Genomic DNA, 18,980 nt, shown 5'->3' with positions numbered 1-18,980 from the left:
AGTTCTGATACGGTGGTGGAGAGAGTGTAAGTCTAGTACTGACTTTATGATCCCAAATGTCTTTATTTAAGGGAAGCAAATAAGATAAAAGAAGCTGCAAATAGTTTTGTTTGACATGTAACTGTTTGGATTTATGTCTGGACAGTTTCCTTGCAAATTCCATTCAGTATAACTATTCCACGGTCTGTAGGGCCCACTAGCCTGAAGGTATTCCATCACACCCAGCATCCCTACTTATCATGCAGACAAGTCCCCCCTCGCTGGTGATTCTTGGCACTCCTTTAGTTCACAAAATTGAAAAAACGAAAAAAAAACAAGTTGGTGTTTTCCATCATGCACCCATGATGTGTATCAACAACATCCCTAATCGCCACACCACTGCTCCAATTAGTAGAGTTGAAGTCTCAACTCCTTACAGAACACCTCATCACCGTGAATTAATTGTCCACAACGAATAGTTTTCTTACCTGTCGGTGTAGTTTTGCAGCTTGAAGATCTTTCTGGATTCACTATGCTGTGCATTATTCCGCGGTCTTGTGGTTGGGTCCGGATTCGTAGTCTTTTCTTTGGTTTTTTTTTTTTTTTTTTCTTAGCCCAGGTGGGCGTCGGCGTCACACCCCCATGGGTGTATTTCCGGTGACGTCGGCATGCTTCCTGCGGAAGCTCCCACTCTTGGGCGCCATCTTCGGGTTCTTTTTTTCCGTGTTTCTTTTCGTTTCCGAAGTAATGGCAATGTTCTATTTAGTTGGTATTTTACCGCTTTGTACTTTTTTTTTTTTTTTTTTTTAAACCTTTCTTTTGTTAACCACCTCTTCTCTCTCCAGCCTCATCTTTCTGGCGGAGGTGGGTGGGTTCGCTAGTGAATCCAGAAAGATCTTCAAGCTGCAAAACTACACCGACAGGTAAGAAAACTATTCGTTTTGCAGCGTGAATCTTTCTGGATTCACTATGCTGTGCATAGATTTCGTAGCGGTTTCTCATTTCTGTGGCGGTTGGGTGGAAGATGAGCGTTGGGTATTGAATATGTGCTGTTGCACCTTCTGTCCAACTTGAGCTTCCTTGTTCATCTGTATGTCCACACAGTAGTGCTTCGTGAACGTGTGCACCGAAGCCCATGTTGCCGCCAGGCATATGTCTTGTATGGGTGTGTTAGCCAGGAAGGCTATTGTAGCGCCCTTTTTCCTAGTGGAGTGGGCACGTGTCCCCCTCTGCTAGCTCTTGTCCTGCACGCTTGTGGCAGAGTTGGATTGTCTGTGCGATCCATCGTGCAATTGTCTTTTTGGTTACTGCTTTTCCCATGTAACTGTTGGCAAATGACACAAAGAACTGTTTTGTTTTCCTGTGTCCCTTCGTCCTTTCGATGTAGTGCATGACTGCCCTTCTGGCGTCCAGGGTGTGCAGAGCTCGCTCAGCGGCAGTTGTTGGTTTTTGGAAAAAACTCGGTATCTGTATAGACTGGTTCATGTGGAATTTAGATACCACCTTCGGCATGAAGTTTGGGTCAGTCCTCATCACAACCCTATCATTGTGTATTTGTATGTAGGGTTCTTGTAGCGTCAGAGCCTGAAGCTCGCTTACTCTGCGTAGGGACGTTATTGCAACCAGAAAAGCTGTTTTCATAGTCAGCATCTTTAAGGACGCCTTGTGGAGCGGTTCAAAGGGCTCTTTCATGAGTTCCGTTAGGACTATGTTCAAGTTCCATGCAGGTGGCGGCACCCGCTTGGGCGGTGCGATCCTTTTCGCCCCTTCTAGGAATCTCTTCACCACCTGTGATGTGAAGAAACTCCTGCACGTTTCACCCCTTGTGTAGGCGACTATTGCTGCTAAGTGAACCCTCAAGGAGGATGAGCTAAGGTTCTTCTCTAGCAAGTGCGTCAGGTACTTTAGCACTGTGGAGTCCCTCTTCATTTTATTGTGAAGTCTTTCTTGTCTACACCATATTGTGAACCTCTTCCATTTGGCAACATAGCACTTCCGAGTGCTAGGCCTTCTTGCCTCCCGCAGGACCTTCAGTGTACTTTCTGGCAACCTTAAATGTGCGAACTCTATGTCCTCAGGAGCCACGCTACTAGGCTCATGCTCTCTGGCTCTGGGTGCAGCACCTCTCCGTTCTGCATGGAGAGTAAGTCTTTCCTCCTGCTGAATCTGTGGGGTGCACACTGTGTCATCTCCATGATCTGCGAGTACCATGTCTGCCTCGCCCACTGTGGTGCGACCAGTATCAGTGTCATGTTGCTCGCTCTGCACTTGCTCAGTACTCTGTGCATCAGTGGTATCGGGGGAAAGGCGTAGGCAAATGTCCCTGACCAATCTATCCATAGGGCATTCCCCAGTGACCCCTCCTCGGGCTGCCTGGATGCGAAGTTTCGGCATTTTGCATTCTGGCGTGTGGCAAACAGGTCCACCGATGGAGTTCCCCATCTGTCGAATAGGTGCCTTGTCTCCTGAGCATTGAGCTCCCACTCGTGGGATGCTGAAGTCTGCCTGCTGAGCCAATCTGCTTGTATGTTGTCCTTCCCTGGCAGGTTTATGGCCAGCAGGTCTATCTTGAGAGGGATTGCCCACCTCCATATCTCCTGTGCTAGCGTTGAAAGCGGGGCTGACTGGGTGCCCCCCTGCTTGTTGATGTAGAACATCGCAGTGGTATTGTCTGTTTGTATCAACACCTTGTGATTGTACAGTCTTGTCTGGAAGGCTTTCAGTGCAAGGAAGATTGTCTTCAATTCTAAGTAATTGATGTGTTTTGTGGCATCCGTCGGTGTCCACAGTCCTCTCACCTTGAGCTCCTCCATGTGAGCGCCCCATCCCTTCAGGGATGCGTCTGTGGTGATGGTCACTGTTGGCGTTGGGGGCGTTAGAGGCTTTCCCCTTGCTATGTTCTCCATGGTCCACCATGTCATCTCCTTCTGCACTTCGTGCGTTACAACCACTAGATCCTCCCAACTGCCTGTAGCTTGTGACCATTGCTCCTGTAGCCATTCTTGAATGGGTCTCATGTGGAGTCGTACATTCGGTACCAGGTGGATGCATGATGCCATCATCCCCATGATCTTGCTCGCAGCCCTCACTGTCCGAGCTTGTCCCTTCCGGTAGAGGCGAGTTTCCTTCACCAGCACCCTCGCCCTCTTCTCGCTGGGGAACACCTTGCCCTGTAAGGTGTTGATCTGTGCTCCCAGGAAGATCTTCACTTGTTCTGGCTCCATTGATGATTTCTTCCAATGGATGGAGAACCCCAGGTTTATGAGCGTGCTGGTCACTGTATGTGCGTGCAGCTTGCATTTGTGGTATGAGTTTGCTTTCACCAGCCAGTCGTCCAGGTAAGGGTATACGTGTATCCCTTGCCTTCTTAGGTGCGCTGCGACTGCTGCGAGGCACTTTGTGAAAACTCTTGGTGCCGATTTCAGACCGAAGGCCAGTGTCGTGAACTGGTAGTGGCTTTCTCCGACGGTGAACCTGAGCATGTGTTTGTGCATTCTGTTCATTGGGATGTGCAGGTATGCGTCTTTGAGGTCTATAGTGACCATGAAGTCCCCGATCTGCAATTGTGGGAGCACCTCTTGCAGGGAGGTCATTTTGAATTTTTGCGTTCTTATGAATTTGTTCATGAACCTTAAATCGAGAATGGGTCTCATTGTCTCGTCTACTTTTGGTACCAGGAAGTACGTTGAGTATACTCCTGTGTTTCTTTCCTTGAAGGGTACCCGTTCTATGGCCTGCTTCTGCAGGAGTTCTTTTGCTTCTTCCTGAAGGCACTGTAGCTGCTTGCCTGCTAGTGGCTTTCTTTTTGGTTTTTTGCTTGTTGGCCTCCCCTCCAACTCTATGCAGTATCCGAATTGGATAATGTTGAGGATCCATTTGTCTGATGTGATTTCTCTCCACTCCTGGAGGTGGTATCTTAATCTTCCTCCCACTGGTGTCCTGTGGTCGTAGGTGTCTAGTTTGTCTTGACCCATCTGTACGTGCTGCCCCCCTGGGTTCTTTTTTGCGGGCGGGCACACGGAGTTTTTTGAAGTCACTTGGAGGTGGGCTGCTGGCTCCCTCTTCTATTTTGCCCCCGTCCATTTCTCCCTCGAAAGGACTGGCCTCTTTGTTGGTACTGCCAGGGCTGCTTCTGATGACCCTGCTGAGTCTGCGAGTCTGCCTGGTGCGTTTGCTGGAAAGCCTGGTGTGATGTACCTGGCTGGTTTCCGCCTCTCCCGCCGGGCCTCCGTGACGGGGTGCCCCTCTTGTTCCCTCTGAACTGCAATGCCCCCATGGATCTTGCTGTTTCGTTATCTTTCTTCAGTTGGCTGAGTTGTTCATCAACTGTTGGTCCGAAAAGCGTGCTGCCGTTGAACGGTGTGTTCAGGATGCTGTGTTGCACCTCCGGTTTGAAACCGGATATCCTGAGCCAGGCGTGCCTCCTTTCCGTGACGCCCATCATCATGAGCCTGCTGGCGGTGTCTGCCCCATCCAGGGCCGTCTTAAGGCAAGAATTTGCCGCATTCTTCCCCTCTTCAATCAGCTTTTCGGCTTTCTGCCTGGCATCCTGGGGCAAGTCCTTCACCAACTGCCCCAGTCCCTCCATGATTTGGTACATGTGCCTGTTTATCAGGGCGTTGGAATTAGCCATGCGCCAGTGGGTCGCGGCATTCCGTTCGATCCTTCTGCCCACCAGATCCATCCTTTTGCTCTCCTTATCCGGTGGTGGGCCCGAGGTAGTGGGTACGTTAGCCCTCCTCCTTGCTGTGGCCGTGATAATGGAGTCTGCGGAGACCGTGCCCTGAATGTAGGCCGGGTCCTTTGTGGCATGCTTGTACTTCTTCTCAGTTCTGGGAGTTACTGCCTTGCATGTTGCGGGCTCCCTGAAAGCTTCCTTCCCCTGAGCCAAGACGCTCTCGAGCATTGGAAGGAACTGGCTCCTCGTTTGTGTTGGGAGTAATGTTTCTAGAAGGAAGTCTACTTTCTGCTTCTCTTCGTCGAGCTTGAGCTTGAAAGCTGCTGCGGCAGATTGTATCACCGAGTTGTAGGCCCCGATGTCGTCCGGCGGCGAGGGCCTCGAGGGGTAGGTGTCGACCACCTCCTCCGGGCTGTCGGTGTCGACATCGATGTAATCTACCTCCTGAAGGTCAGAGGGTGCCGACTCTGTGTCTGTCCTGCCCTCTTCTTCCTCCCCATAGCTGTAACTTTCGTAGGGATTCTCGTACTCCTCCTGGTCGTCGATCACCTCGACGTCCTGGTCTTGCTCGGTGACTTCGGCGATCTCTTCTTCCTCCTCGACCGCCTCCATCACTGGTGGCTTGGTCTTGTGAGGGATCGTGAAGGCTTTCATCTTTGCGTCGAAATCTTTCTTCCGCTGCATGATGTTCTCCATTTCTGCCTCGAGGCGCCTTCTTTTCTTTTCCATCTCGGCCGCGTGTTCCGCGTCGGATGGGTCGGCCGCTCTCTTCGACGGATGGCTTGTCGCCGTGCCTCTCGGAGTCGAAGTTTTCGACGTCGAACCGGATTTCGGGTCTCTGGTCGTCGTCGTCAGTTTCGGGTCTTTCTCCCTCGTCGATCGATCCTTTTCGGGGACGATTTTCGACGTTTTCTGCTGATCAGCAGCTCTCGGCGCCGGGGACTCCTTCTCGGAGGATCCGCTGGGCCTGGGAGTAGTCGCGGACGCCGCCTTTTTTGGCGTCGGCGCTTTCGGGGTCTTGCCCTCGATTTTTCTAGACTCAGAGTCTCTCGGGTTCTTGGGGGCCGAAGAGTCTCCTACCTTGTCAGAAGTCTTCGTGTAATCGGTCTCTACGACCGTGTAGCTGTCGTCTTCGGCGGCAGCGTTGTCTTCTTCCTCGGAGGACATCCCCAGCTCGTAGAGTGACGGAGTCGGGGCCTTCCCCTGCAGGGCGGCGTGTGCTACCCTCTGCCTCTCTCTCACACGAAGGGTCTTCGGGGTGAAGGCGGAACAGGCGTTGCAGTCTCCGCTTTCGTGGTCCACCGGTAGGCAAAGGTTGCATACCGGGTGCTGGTCCTTCTGCGCGTACTTGTGGTGGCAGTTACGGCAGAACTTGAACGGCGTGTTGTCCATCCTCGAGCGTCCAGGGCCTCTCTGGTCGCGTGTTCGTCGACGGTCGTCGAAGATCTCGATGGAAAACGCCTTATCCTTGCTTGTTTTTCGTCGGTGAAGTCCCCTGGAGTCTTCAGATGACTTCTCCTCGTCTTTTCTGTATTTTCTTTCTTCTTTCTCCAAAAATGTCTGGAGCCCAAACGGGAACGATCCAGACCCGACCGCGGAAAAAAAGAATCTGAAGATGGCGCCCAAGAGTGGGAGCTTCCGCAGGAAGCATGCCGACGTCACCGGAAATACACCCATGGGGGTGTGACGCCGACGCCCACCTGGGCTAAGAAAAGAAAAAAAAAAAACAAAGAAAAGACTACGAATCCGGACCCAACCACAAGACCGCGGAATAATGCACAGCATAGTGAATCCAGAAAGATTCACGCTGCAAAACCCAGCTTCTTTTCTTATTACTCGTACACTTTATGCTTGTTTTTGGCGAAGTACACCACTCAGCTGCCTTCTATCTGGGCTTGCGCTATAAAAATATCATATACATACATACATACATACACGTGCCTGTTGGCAATAGAGTAACTGGATTTCCAACCCCAAAGAGAGGAAAGTATGCAAGACGGTGAATCTGCAATAGGTCCACACAACAAAACTGCTAATCAGTTAATTGCCAGATGTAAAATAAACACTGTGCTCTGGAACAACTTACTTTTTACAAGTGGCCTTCGGGGGTCACTCATTGGAGGGGATGCAGTGCCCATTGAGGTGCTGGAGTAGGCACTACTGGTGCTGGGACCATCATAAGATCTTGGTTCTTCTGTATAGCTTTCTTCAGGGGGAGCAATGGTGCTGCGCACAAGGGTGAAGGGCGCTGGCTTTATCCTATGATGGGAAAAAGATCGTGAGAAAAAAAATTTTGAGGAAAAAAAAGTGTTGGAGAAAAAGCTAAAAAGGAGAGACCATTCATTGGAGGGGATACATAGGTGAGGTGCTACAGAAAGAGGGCAGTGGCTGTTACAGGTAGATAAGAAGGGGGCTCAAGACATGCACCATAACCAGAGCTGCCAAAATACAAAAGCTTAGGATTGAGACAGAATGCAGCATCTCATCTCACACCTGATCTTATCCTTCACAACAGCCCCTCCTGTTCCAAACTTTTCTTGTCTTCTCCGCACGTCTCTTGGGGGCTTTGCTTCCACATTGACAAATGCCATTTTGGCCTGGCGTCCTGCGTGAACAAATAATAGCACTTATGAACCTGTGACTTCTTCGAACATGCTACAGATGGCTCATAACATTCCACCAGACTGAAAACCGTGAGGCAGAAAGTCACCTTAATGCAACAGTAATAACTCTGGAGCTGCACATTGTCTTGATTGCTTAGCTAGCTCAAGAGAGGCTAATATGGAGGGGGAAGAGAGTGGGGAAGTGACAGGGATGTTCCCTATACAAGAACCCATGCCATTCAATCTCACTTTCAACTCACTATTGTAATCAAACCAGGTCTCCCAAAGAAGGAGATTTGCGAGGGACCTTTCAAAAGAGGAAGGTTGTAGCAAGGTCCCAAAATGGAAGTAATGGCACAGTCTCACTGAAGAAACTGTGCCATCCCAGTCCCCCAAAAGAGAGCTGTGCTAGCCTCCCCTGCCCTATAAACAGACCTGTGCCAGGCTCCTCAAAGACAAAGATGTGACAAAGGCCTCAAGCTGAAGCTGTGCCATGGACCCAAAGGAGTAATGGAATCGCACTATTCCAGAAAAACTTCTTGTAACAGGTGGTGGGAAAGAAATTTTATTTATTTATTTATTCAAAGTTTTATATAGCGCGAACAAGATCCTTACGGATATCAGAGCGCTTCACAATGACAGGGTAGGGGCAGTAGGAATGAACAGAGGTAATGGGAGCAATGTAGTAATCACTAACATGCACAGATAATAATAAAATACATAACATATATCAATATACAGTCAGGTAAACAGGTAGTATAATGGAACAAATCAATGATCCCATAGCAGAGGTGTTCAGGTGCACCTTGAGTGTGTGGAAGGCTTACACCAGTGTTTAGTGTAGAGAGCGCACTGAATGGGGGCATCGGGAGGGTGAGTCAGTGACCCAATGTGTCTCATATATTGGTCGGTAGGAGAGGGTAGCGTAGTAGTGTCACCATCAAGTAGAGGTATAGTGCCAGAGTGACAGTGTGACTGTAGTGACAAGGTGAGCATTGATACAAGGCGATGCAGAGTCTCTGATCCAGCACCTATAAGGTTCAGGAGATCTTGGCCAGAAGGATGGTTTTCACCTCTTTCTTGAAGAGTGCAGCGGAGGGGATACGCCTAGTTTCAGGCGGGAGCGCATTCCAGATCCTAGGTGCCATTCCTGAGAAATCTGCCCCTGAATTGCTTGTTACTCCTTTAATAACATTTGTGCATCCCCCACGCCCCCTCACCACCCTAACACCTCCACCCCTTTCCTTAGGAATCCAGGCATATTCAAGAAAGGGTCCTCATCATCGCTTCCTCACCTTTTGGCCGGTTTGCATGAGCAGAACGAATATTTTGTGTGAGCATGGCCAGCTTCTGCTCCCGCGCATCATGCAGGCGGAGGTACATCTCCCGCCAGGACTCAAACTCTTCAGCCTGCTCCTTCTTGAAGTCTCGCTGACAGTGACCCATCCACAGCCTGTCCGTGTCTTCTATCAGAACCTAAGGCAGAAGAGAACTTCCGTTTTGGACTAAAGGGAGGGATTCAGTACAGTGAGGGGAGAGAAGGAGGTCTTGAAAGGAGTTAGGTGTGGGGTGTAGGAGAAAACATCAGATAAACCAAAAATGTTGATTGAAGAAAGAACAGATCGAGTGTGGGGTCAAAGGAAACATAGGCAATTGAGGGAAGGAAAGGGAGCAAAGAGTGAAGTAGAGTTTGCTGTTTATTTCCCTTCAATAGCCCTGACCAAAAATCCCACAAGTGGGCCTAAAGACAAACTGCATTCCGTAATAAGTTTAGTACAAAGTACAAATACAATTGAACTATTCGCTAACCTACGTGTACAGGTCTCTACCTTCGCCTTTCTATGCGGGATCTCCACACATCTTCGCTTAAGCTTTCGTAGTAAATGTGAGGGAGATCGGTGGCTTGAAAAGGTGGAATACTATATACAAATGGAAGGGGTTTAGGAAGAAATAAGGAGGGGTTAAAAAGCTGTTTAGAGAGGGACAAGCACCCACCCACAAAAAGAGTACCCCCTCACTATTCACAAGCAGCACTTTTAAATAAAATATAGCCAAAAGGACCCAAATAGTCAGAAACGTACTCCAGCTTAGACCGGCAGTGAGTACAGCACCACACATGGGCAGCCACTGGTACAACAACATGCTCCCACAGAAAATAGTAAGAGGCAGTGACTTAAAATAGAACTCCATTGGAAATGTTAAATAAACCAAATTTATTTTTAATTATTAAATATATTTATACTTCCAAGGATCAAAACCTTCAGCCCTTGGTTGAATGGATTGAAAGGGCGGCACAAGCAGCAGTTGTCGGTAAGAGACTTTGAAAGGTCTTATATACTTCACAAACAGTCTGCAGTGCTGCGCACTTAGGCTGCTGGTGCTAGCTGTTAAAAGGGCCAGACCTCCTTTGCAATATTACTCTTCCAAAAGTCAGCGGCACCCGAAAGGCTTTCAATTTCTTATTTATTCAGCATCACATCTCGGTAATCCTTTCTTAATTTCAACATTTATACCCGTCCTGCTCATAATGAAGCATTTTGGGAACTGCGGCAGTCATGACATTACTAATGTTAACAATTCCAAAGCAAAATAAATACAATGAACCATAGTGTAGTATCACATAAGTGAGTTCTCATGAAGGTGCCTCACTCTTAGTGAGGTTGTGTGGTAGTTTTTATGACAGGACTTGTTCATCGATTTACTCCATTTCTATGTTGTGAGATGGCCTGGGTCTCACAATTATTGCCCACCACACATTGAGTTAGTCCTCAATCTTTTCCTGCTTCTCATCAATGAGTGAGGTATTAGTTATTCATATCAATTTGTGACCTTCTTTTTGGCCAATCTGGGTCTACATTGATTAGATGGAGAAAAGTTTATTGTTCCTTCACAAAGCATTTTTATTCTGATGTTTAAAGTCCAATTCCAAATGAATATGCAACTATTCATCATTGTTTGGTTTGTAGTCTTATGATGTACCAAGACATTCTTTGTCTTAGCAATCGGATCATATCACCCCCTCTTTCAGATTGGACAATGTGTTCGATCATAGCATGCCATTATTTTCCAAGTATCACCTTCATGATATTCCATTAGATATTTTGCTCCAGCATAAGATAGATCTCTATTTTCAATAGCTCTTATACGCTTTAGCATTGGTTTCTTAAATAATTAATTATTAATTTCTTTCATATTTTTGCCTATTTTACATGCAAAGCACTTATTGAAGCCAACCCTGGAATTAACTAACCACATCTTCATTTGTTTCTCTGCAAAGTGACTTTATATTAGTTTGTCCCTCAACTAAGGTGGCTTTCTGTATGCAATTGACACATTTGGATTTAATGGAGTTCCTATATCCCGATCATGCATTAATCAACTTCTTAAATATTTCTATCTATGTAGAAAACTGCAAGTTTGAGACCTCAGTACACAGAAAAGGGACATCCACCAACTCAGTATTACATGGCTCCAGCTTTCACCCACAACCTCTACTGCGAAGTGTCCCTATGTGGAATAGCCAAGACTGAAAAAAAATTGTTCCACTAACCAAGACTTTGGGTAAAAACTGCCAGTAGACTTGGGAACGTTCCAAACGGACAGGTTACCACCACAAAGATATTCGGAAAGGATAGACAGGGTGAAATTGAAAGAGAGGAGAAACTAATTACTAAAAAGGAGACCAATGAAAATGAATTGAAGGATGAGGAGATAAGACTCATTCTAGCTTACAGTAAAGAGAACCAACAAATAAGGAAAATCTTTTAAAAGCATTGATGCCTATTAATAATGATCCGGATAGAGGAAGCAGAGATTTCAACAAAACATCATGGGCGGCAGGTGAGGGGCAACTTGATGATTTTAACTACATCTTAGTGAAGAGGCACGCATGGTTGTAACGAGAGCGGAACTGAGCGCGCGTCCTATTTGCATTAGGGACGGCACCCTGGTGAATGTGTGGCAGCCCATTCAGGATAAATATTGTGAGGAAGGATGTTTTTCATCAGCATGTGGCAAATACGATCAGGTATTTCTGTGTTTCTTGGAATAATGTCTACTATTGTATTTATACAACTTTGAACACCAGCCATTACACATTGGCCTCCATTTGGAGCCAACTGAACAGTGTACATGCTGGTATGGCAGCTGCAAACTTAGGATTTAACTCAGATAGCTAGCCTTTCCTCTATGTTGACATATAGTTTCCAATGCGAGAACAGCTCTATAAATTTAAGTGAAACTGTGAAAGTAGCATCTTCACTGCAGCAAGTATTGAGAAAGGCATGTTTGCAAAAACCGAGTCTACCTTCTGGAGAAATGAAGTCTGATTGACCCTTCGAGTCCCTGACCTGCTTTTTTGGGAAGTTTTGTATTTATACGCCAGTTCACCCTCACACACGTTGCACCCATCTCTGAAGTGTTCAGCAGCTTTGGGGGAACTTGGTAAAAAATTGTAATGACTGCTGCCAAAACCGATGCTTTTATAGAAATATGGCTCATTCTAAGGATGACGGTTGGAGGTTATTGAACCTGAGGAATGATGGCCTTTGAGCCAAATTCCTGTGGCGGTGAGCCATAGATTTCCACAACACATCATGAGCGCCAGGCGAGGGGCAACTTGATTATTTTAATACATGTTTGTGAAGAGACACGCATGGTTGTAACAAGCGCAGAACTGAGAGCGCGCCCTATCTCCAATTAAGAATGGCACCCTGGTGAATGTGTGGTAGCCCACTCATGGTAAATATTGTGAGGAAGGATTTCATATTTTTCATCAATATGTGGCAAATACGATCAGGTATTTCTAGGTTTCTTAGAATAATGTCTAGTATTGGTGAGATAATGTATGCATGCAACTTTGAACACCAGCCTTTAAACATTTGAAACCAACTTAACATTGTACATGTTGGTATGGCTCCACCAACAAAGGATTTAACTTGGATGGCAAGCCCTTCCTCTATGTCCACATATAGATCTCAAATAGGACCGCACTTTATAAATTTAAATGAAACTGTGAAAGTGGCGTCTTCACTGCAGCAAGTATTAAGAACGATGATTAATCCCATGAATATACATATATATATATATATATATATATATATATATATATATATATATACATATATACATAAATACACACACATACACACACACACACACACACTAATTCCAGAGACTAGTGGGACTCCGCAAATTACTGGCAACGACAATTCAAAAAAGCCACCAGGGAATCTTTGGTGATGTTAGTACCTCCTTTATTTCTTCATAAAATAACGTGGGTAGCCAACACATTTCGGGTTCGGCAAAAGCCTTTTAAAGTAACTACATATAATTTTAGCAACGTTCAATACATAAATGCATATTACCATTTTACTTTAGATGGGTAATTTTTAAATAATACTTTAAAAAAATAATAAAATAATTTCAATTACATTTTTAATTCTAAATTAGGTTAACAGTGCTGTTTCTGTAGCATTTTTCCTATTTAGTGTTACATTTAAAAAAATGTAAATTTGATTTACATTCATGTGTTGCAAATTATTTTCGATATTTATTTTATGTTTAATACGCTATTTACAATTTGGTGATACTTTACCATGGGGAGATCTCCGCCACGGTGGCGGATACCTCCACCAGAGTGTAAAATGCTACTAGATTTAACGCCACACTCGGAAATTATGCTCCACGCCAGAATTCCGGGGGTAGGCCTACACTTTGATGTAACTTTAACTCGGAAATGGTGAACAATTGAGAGCACTAGATTTACTACCAAGTATAACAGTAAATTTACCCATGAAGATTTACTCATGTGTGAATGTACGATCATGAATAAGTCCCAAGCTCTTTAAAAGGTAACTATATATATATATACATCCCATTAGGACTATATCACCTTTGCTGGCATACATACATAGGGAAGGGCTTGGTTACAATATAAGGTAATCACTTACAGTTGCTTACAGAGTAGTCAAGCACCTAAGGCAGAAAATAACTATTTTTTTTGATGATGCAATAATATAATTTCAGACCTGGTCTGGCTTCAGCCTAGGGTTCTAGTGTAGGGTTGTCTATGTAAAAGGCTCCAATTTAACCAATTTAAAATCCCGACATGGGGCTAGAAGGGAATTAAGTATGCAGGCAAAAGGGAAGAAATGTTAAAGCAATGGAGAAAGGTACAAACAAGACATGAAACCGTGAGGGATGTATGTACATGCAAGAGGAACAGGAAGTACAGAATAAGGCAGAATTCTCTTGGGCACTCACATGATTACACTCCTCAATGCGATAGAGCTGTTCAGGGGTGCACTTCTCCAAAACAGGCTCCAGCAAGGAATAGGGGACTCCACCCACTTCCTCGATTACTAAGGAATAAAGTAATAAATATATCATTACATGCGAGTTACTTAGTGGAACAGTGCTTGTTTACTTTGTAGGCATGTGTAAGAAGTCAGAAGTAAGTACATCAAGCAGTTTGTGCGTGGACGATTCAGTAAGTAGGGACTCCACCCACTTCCTCGATTACTAAGGAATAAAGTAATACATATATAATTACATGCGAGTTACTTAGTGGAACAGTGCTTGTTTACTTTGTAGGCCTGTGTAAGAAGTCAGAAGTAAGTACATAAAGCAGTTTGTGGGTGGACGATTCAGTAAGTAGCACAGGTCTAGAGATGGTGTGTAACTAAACCAGTGACTATGAAACAGTAGGATGTATATGTGAACCAATGCCGCTTGGCTCTTGGACAGGGGTACCGACGGACAGAGCGGGGCCTCATACTCCCGAGCGGTTGCCGGGTGAGGTGAGGTCTTCACCCACACAAGGCTGGGAAGAAGACATGCTTCTCTCCCGCCAGTGGACAACTAAGCGTTAAAGTTCCTGGTAGATAAGTATCTGTCTATTAGTAAACATTTTGTAATTTTTCACCTAACTCATCACTTGTAGTGACAGTTGCAGTAGCTATTCTATATCTAAGGTCCTGAAGAAAGCCGGGGCAACGCCCCTTAGGCTGAAACATGTCGACCGTTCTGCACAGCGCCACAGGGTAGTCTAACTACCAGGCGTGCTTTTAACCCTTGACACACGGTCTTCTATATGTACACTCTTTCAGTCTGTGTAGTCAATTTTATCCATCACCTCACTCGAGCACTGCACTTTATTTAGTCCACTTTATGGTAAACATCATGGCTAGATTTCTGATATCCATTTCCACACCGGCACTATATGGCCGGAGGTGGGATGGATTAATCAGCAATTCCCACGTGACGTAAACTCCGCCGCAATGGTGGGCTGATGGGTCTTGTTCTAGCTTTTTGTTTCCTATAACTCTTTACGGCATTGGTTCACATATACATCCTACTGTTTCATAGTCACTGGTTTAGTTACACACCATCTCTAGACATGTTCTGCTCTGATATGTGTTTTGTATTATGATAGTAGGGGAGCGAACAGACAGGTCAGTAAATATTCCCCCAGACCCTCCACACGTTTGTTTTTGGATTCAGTAAGTAGGCCATAAACTGGGAAGGTCAGTGAGATATAGTTTAGTGACTAATTGCCGACTTTTGGAAACAGAAAAAGAGGGTTTAATCCCAACACATATATTCAAAAGAACATCTGTGATGCTATGCAAATTGCTTATATGCGGTGCCCAACAGCATGTAAAGTAATATTACATTGAAATGTGAAGTTGAAATTAAAAATAAAATGTGTTAAACATCTTAGTAAAAAGTACATTTCCAGCAACCTTCAAAATAAATCTCAATTTTCTTATTTTCGGTCTCAGCTGGATTACACAACATTCAGTTCTGTATATTGTATTGCAACATTTATATAGTGCTAACTACCCTTATGGGGCGGAGCGCTGAAGCCGTGGTCTACATGGGCAGCATGATAAAAAGTGTGGGGTGCGTGGTTGGACGGATGTTGTCTGTTTTGATACTCTGTGGGACATGTTTGCACGTCATGCGAGATGACTTTAGAGATGTGGTTATCGGGTTATGGGGCGCAGGGCATAGCAATGTGGCGGAAGATGGAGTGTGAGAGACAGAAGTGCAGTTTTATGGTTTTCAAGTGTGCTGTAGCTTTGAACACCTCAGCTGGTTAGTTTGCTTAAGATTATTGTTTGCTTAGCTGGTTACTGCACAGGCTATAATAGTGGTCCTGAGCTGGCAAGGGAGAGCGATGTGGAGAGATCTGTTAGGATGTGTATTGCTATTATCATCCCATACTGGAGTGTCATTGTGAGATTGTAAATAAGCAGTCAGTGTATAAATATTTCGAACCAGCAGTGGTGGACTACATTAAAGTCCTCAAAATAGTTCAGCAGTGTGACAGTTATTCCATACCAGTTTATTTAGTGATGTCTAGTTTTTGGATGTAAATTGGTGGTAATGGACAATCCTCATAGCAGATATGAAGTTTCTGAAAGTAAGAGGTATAAGTCAACATTTGCTGCCGACTGCTGCGTCTTCTGGTCTTAATATTATGGTCTGCCATAACGGTTATATATGCAAGTACATACCATATGTGCCTGAGCATCTACATCCTTCTCCCAGAAATCCATAGCTACTATGTTGAACGCAACAGGATTCCCTTCACCCACGTGTCACCTACTAGCGATCACAGGTCCTGCTGATACAGGGTCTTTAACCTGACACTCTTACATAATATCTAATCTAATGGCACTTACAGTCTCCACCTTGGCTTTGGAAGAACCCACATGTCCACCCTTCTCATGATGTTCTTTCATGGATACACCATTACCATTCCCATTCTGCTTTGTCCTCTCCCAGGTTTCTTGGGAATTAGCCTTGCCCTTACCCTCTGGTTTTAAAACAGTCTGTGGAGAGTTCCTCTCCACTTCTGGCTTGGAACCATGCTGATCTAGCCCCCTTGTGAACTATGTTCGCAAACACGTATCAGCTAACACTGCAAGTTCCTCTGGATCACCTTGTGTCAGGTTAGACAGATATTTTCCAAGTGGGCTAGAGTCACTCTGTAGCCATCAACTGATTCAGGGAAAGAAAATTCCTGGCCCCCATTCCTCTCACCCAATCCATACAGTCTTGCAATACACCACACATACAAGTCTCCAACTGTATACAATTCACCCTTTTACATTCCTTGAACCTCTGAAAGTACTGACCTGGGACCAGCCCAAACCTTCTTAATTTGCTCATACACCATGTGATCTACCACAGGCATCCTTCCAATGACGGCTGTCCCATCCAAAGGTAAGCAAATCAATAAAGCGGCTGCCTTAGTAACCTCATTCAAAACCTGTGCTATACAAGCAAACTAAAAGCTCAAACACCATTCAAAGATATCCTGTCCTTCCACATATATATGTAAAAGTGCTCTGGGAACATTGGCGACCACTTGGCCTGACCTGCAGGAGGATCGGTGTTTCACAAGTGTAGCTGTTTCTGTTGCCATCCTAAACTTCCCCCTCTGAGGTGCTAACCTTTCCTTCTTCCAGCTCTCAGACATGGTGCTAAGGACTAATCCCACCCCTGTTTTATCCATTATTTACTGAGAAGACAGTTCGTGTAAATAAGCTGGACTTATTGGGCTGCTGATGAGTATTGGAAATTATGCTAAGCATTTCACCGCAGCCACCAATTGATAGAATCCCTTGCAGAGAGCCATAGGTCACCTTAAGTTTGAGATGCTGCTGCTAAGATAAGGAATGCTCTCCGCAAACTTCTTTTCTTGGCAGCTTGGGTGAACCATGATTTTCACCAGGATTCCCAAACAATAGAAAAACAAGTGTCTCTACCAGTTTAGAAGCCCCACTGAGCTAGTGTTCCTCAAGGTAATCAGGGTCAATCCTATTGGCTCATTCTTCCAAGAAAGTCTGAAGCTTCCTCAAAGGATTGAAAGATCAATTTAACAGCTGAAGCTACGACGCTTCAGGCCCTATGAACTGGCTTTTAAATTAGAAAGGTTTTGGGTTCTAGGTGTTAGAGCTTTGTTGTGTTAATTGTTGTGAGCCTTTAAAGACGGATTACAAACCTAATATTTGTCTATCAAGAAAACCGCCAGTTGCAAGAATAATATAGAATATTTGCTGGCAATGTGCTATTTATGTTGAACGCAATAATTATGTTTTGCTGTGGTACAATAGAGCTAAATTGACTAGACACAAGTACTTCCAAAATTACAATCTAACTAATACAATAGAATTGTTAATCTTTTAAAGGGGATTGTGTTTTAAATGAAATATTTTATTGGGGGGGTCAACTTTTTAAATATTAGCAAATGTACATTAGCAAACGGGGTACCCGAAAAAGATTGGATCCAACATGTGAAACAACTATATGTAATAGTCCCCACTAATGAAGACCCATCAATAGAAAAAGCGGAGTTAGCTGAGGAAGTCCAACAGATTAGAACAAATCCAGAAGTCATACTCTCGAGCCCAGGAAAGAACGCGAGGGGTAACAGCTCCACGGCCTACGCTGAAGGCATCATACTAACCTGGACAAACACCCAACAGGTTATTAAAACCATTAAGCGCATGAGGAACGACGGTGCCCCAGGGCCCAACGGTATCCCAGGACCGATCTTCAAACAGGCACCAGAGTTCTGGGCGACTCTTAACTCCGCTCTTCAATTACATCTACATGACCGCCATAACCCCGGACTCCTGGAGGGGTTCCATATTGGTTCCAATTTTTAAAAAAGGTGACCGCCTAGAACCATCGAACTATAGGCTCATAGCCCTGCTCGACCTGGAGGCCAAGGCATATGCACGCCTAGTACTCCATGACCTAGAAAAATGGGCCGAAAAGGAAAACATAATACCTATGTACCAGACTGGTTTCAGGTCCCAGGCATCTACAATGGATAATGTCCTGGCACTAGCACATCTCTCAGCCCAGGCAACCTCGAAGAACCACCCACCACTATTTTGCTGCTTTGTCGACTATAGTACAGCCTTCGACAAAGTGGACAGAAAACGCTTATGGTGGAAATTAGATAAGTGGGGGATCCCATCGAATCTTCTGAAGGCAATTAGGTCACTATATGAGGCCACCTGGGTGCGGGCCAAAACAAGCGCTCGGACAGTTTCTCCCAAAATAGGCACAGAAAATGGGCTGAAGCAAGGGTGTGTGCTGGCCCCCACTCTTTTCAATTTATATACAGCGGATTTGGGGGAAGCCCTAAAAGGAGCCAGCCTAGTAGCCCCCAGACTAGGAAGTGTGAGGCTACCAGTTTTACAGTATGCCGATGACACGGCTATAATGGATCACACGAAGATCGGCCTACAAAGAACACTAACAGCTTTAAACAGATTCAACATCGCCAACAGATTGTCTGTCAATCAAGGGAAAACCAAGGTTATTATCTTTGGGTCCTATCAACGGAAAAGGCATGCACTGTGGCAGCTGGGAAACGTTCAAATAAACTCGGTGGCCTCATACAACTACTTGGGGGTCTGGTTCACGGAACGGGCAAAGGCCAATGTACATCTAAATCATCAGGCCTTCAAAGCCAACAAGGTAACATATATGCTAAAACAACTAAGTCAGAACCTGATCAGCCCATCCGCCAGTCCAATTCTGATAGCCCTACGAGCAAAGCTTCTCCCTGCAATCTCTTACGGTCAGCTTGCCTTTCCTGGAAAGTTGGACGTTCTTCTCAACTCTGCCCAAGTTAAGGCATACAAGTCGGTGTTACACATACCAAGGACAGCTAGAAGATCCAGGCTGAGACT

At 45.3% G+C, this 18,980-nt stretch overlaps 1 protein-coding gene across 1 annotated transcript in view; it reads right to left on the bottom strand.

Moving 5' to 3' along the window:
- ELOA (elongin A) overlaps positions 1-18,980 on the bottom strand; it is a 146,632-nt gene that overhangs the window by 18,684 nt on the left and 108,968 nt on the right. The window contains exons 7-10 of the mRNA XM_078680807.1: positions 13,525-13,622; positions 8,556-8,736; positions 7,151-7,262; positions 6,744-6,916 (exon numbers count right to left, since the gene is read on the bottom strand). Of these exons, the coding sequence (XP_078536933.1) occupies positions 6,744-6,916; positions 7,151-7,262; positions 8,556-8,736; positions 13,525-13,622 (564 nt within the window). The remainder of the gene's footprint in view (positions 1-6,743; positions 6,917-7,150; positions 7,263-8,555; positions 8,737-13,524; positions 13,623-18,980) is intronic.

Source organism: Lissotriton helveticus, chromosome 3_1 (genome assembly GCF_964261635.1).
Source record: "Lissotriton helveticus chromosome 3_1, aLisHel1.1, whole genome shotgun sequence".
In the NCBI taxonomy this organism is placed as follows: domain Eukaryota; kingdom Metazoa; phylum Chordata; class Amphibia; order Caudata; family Salamandridae; genus Lissotriton; species Lissotriton helveticus.
This window is presented reverse-complemented; position numbering and strand designations above follow the sequence as displayed.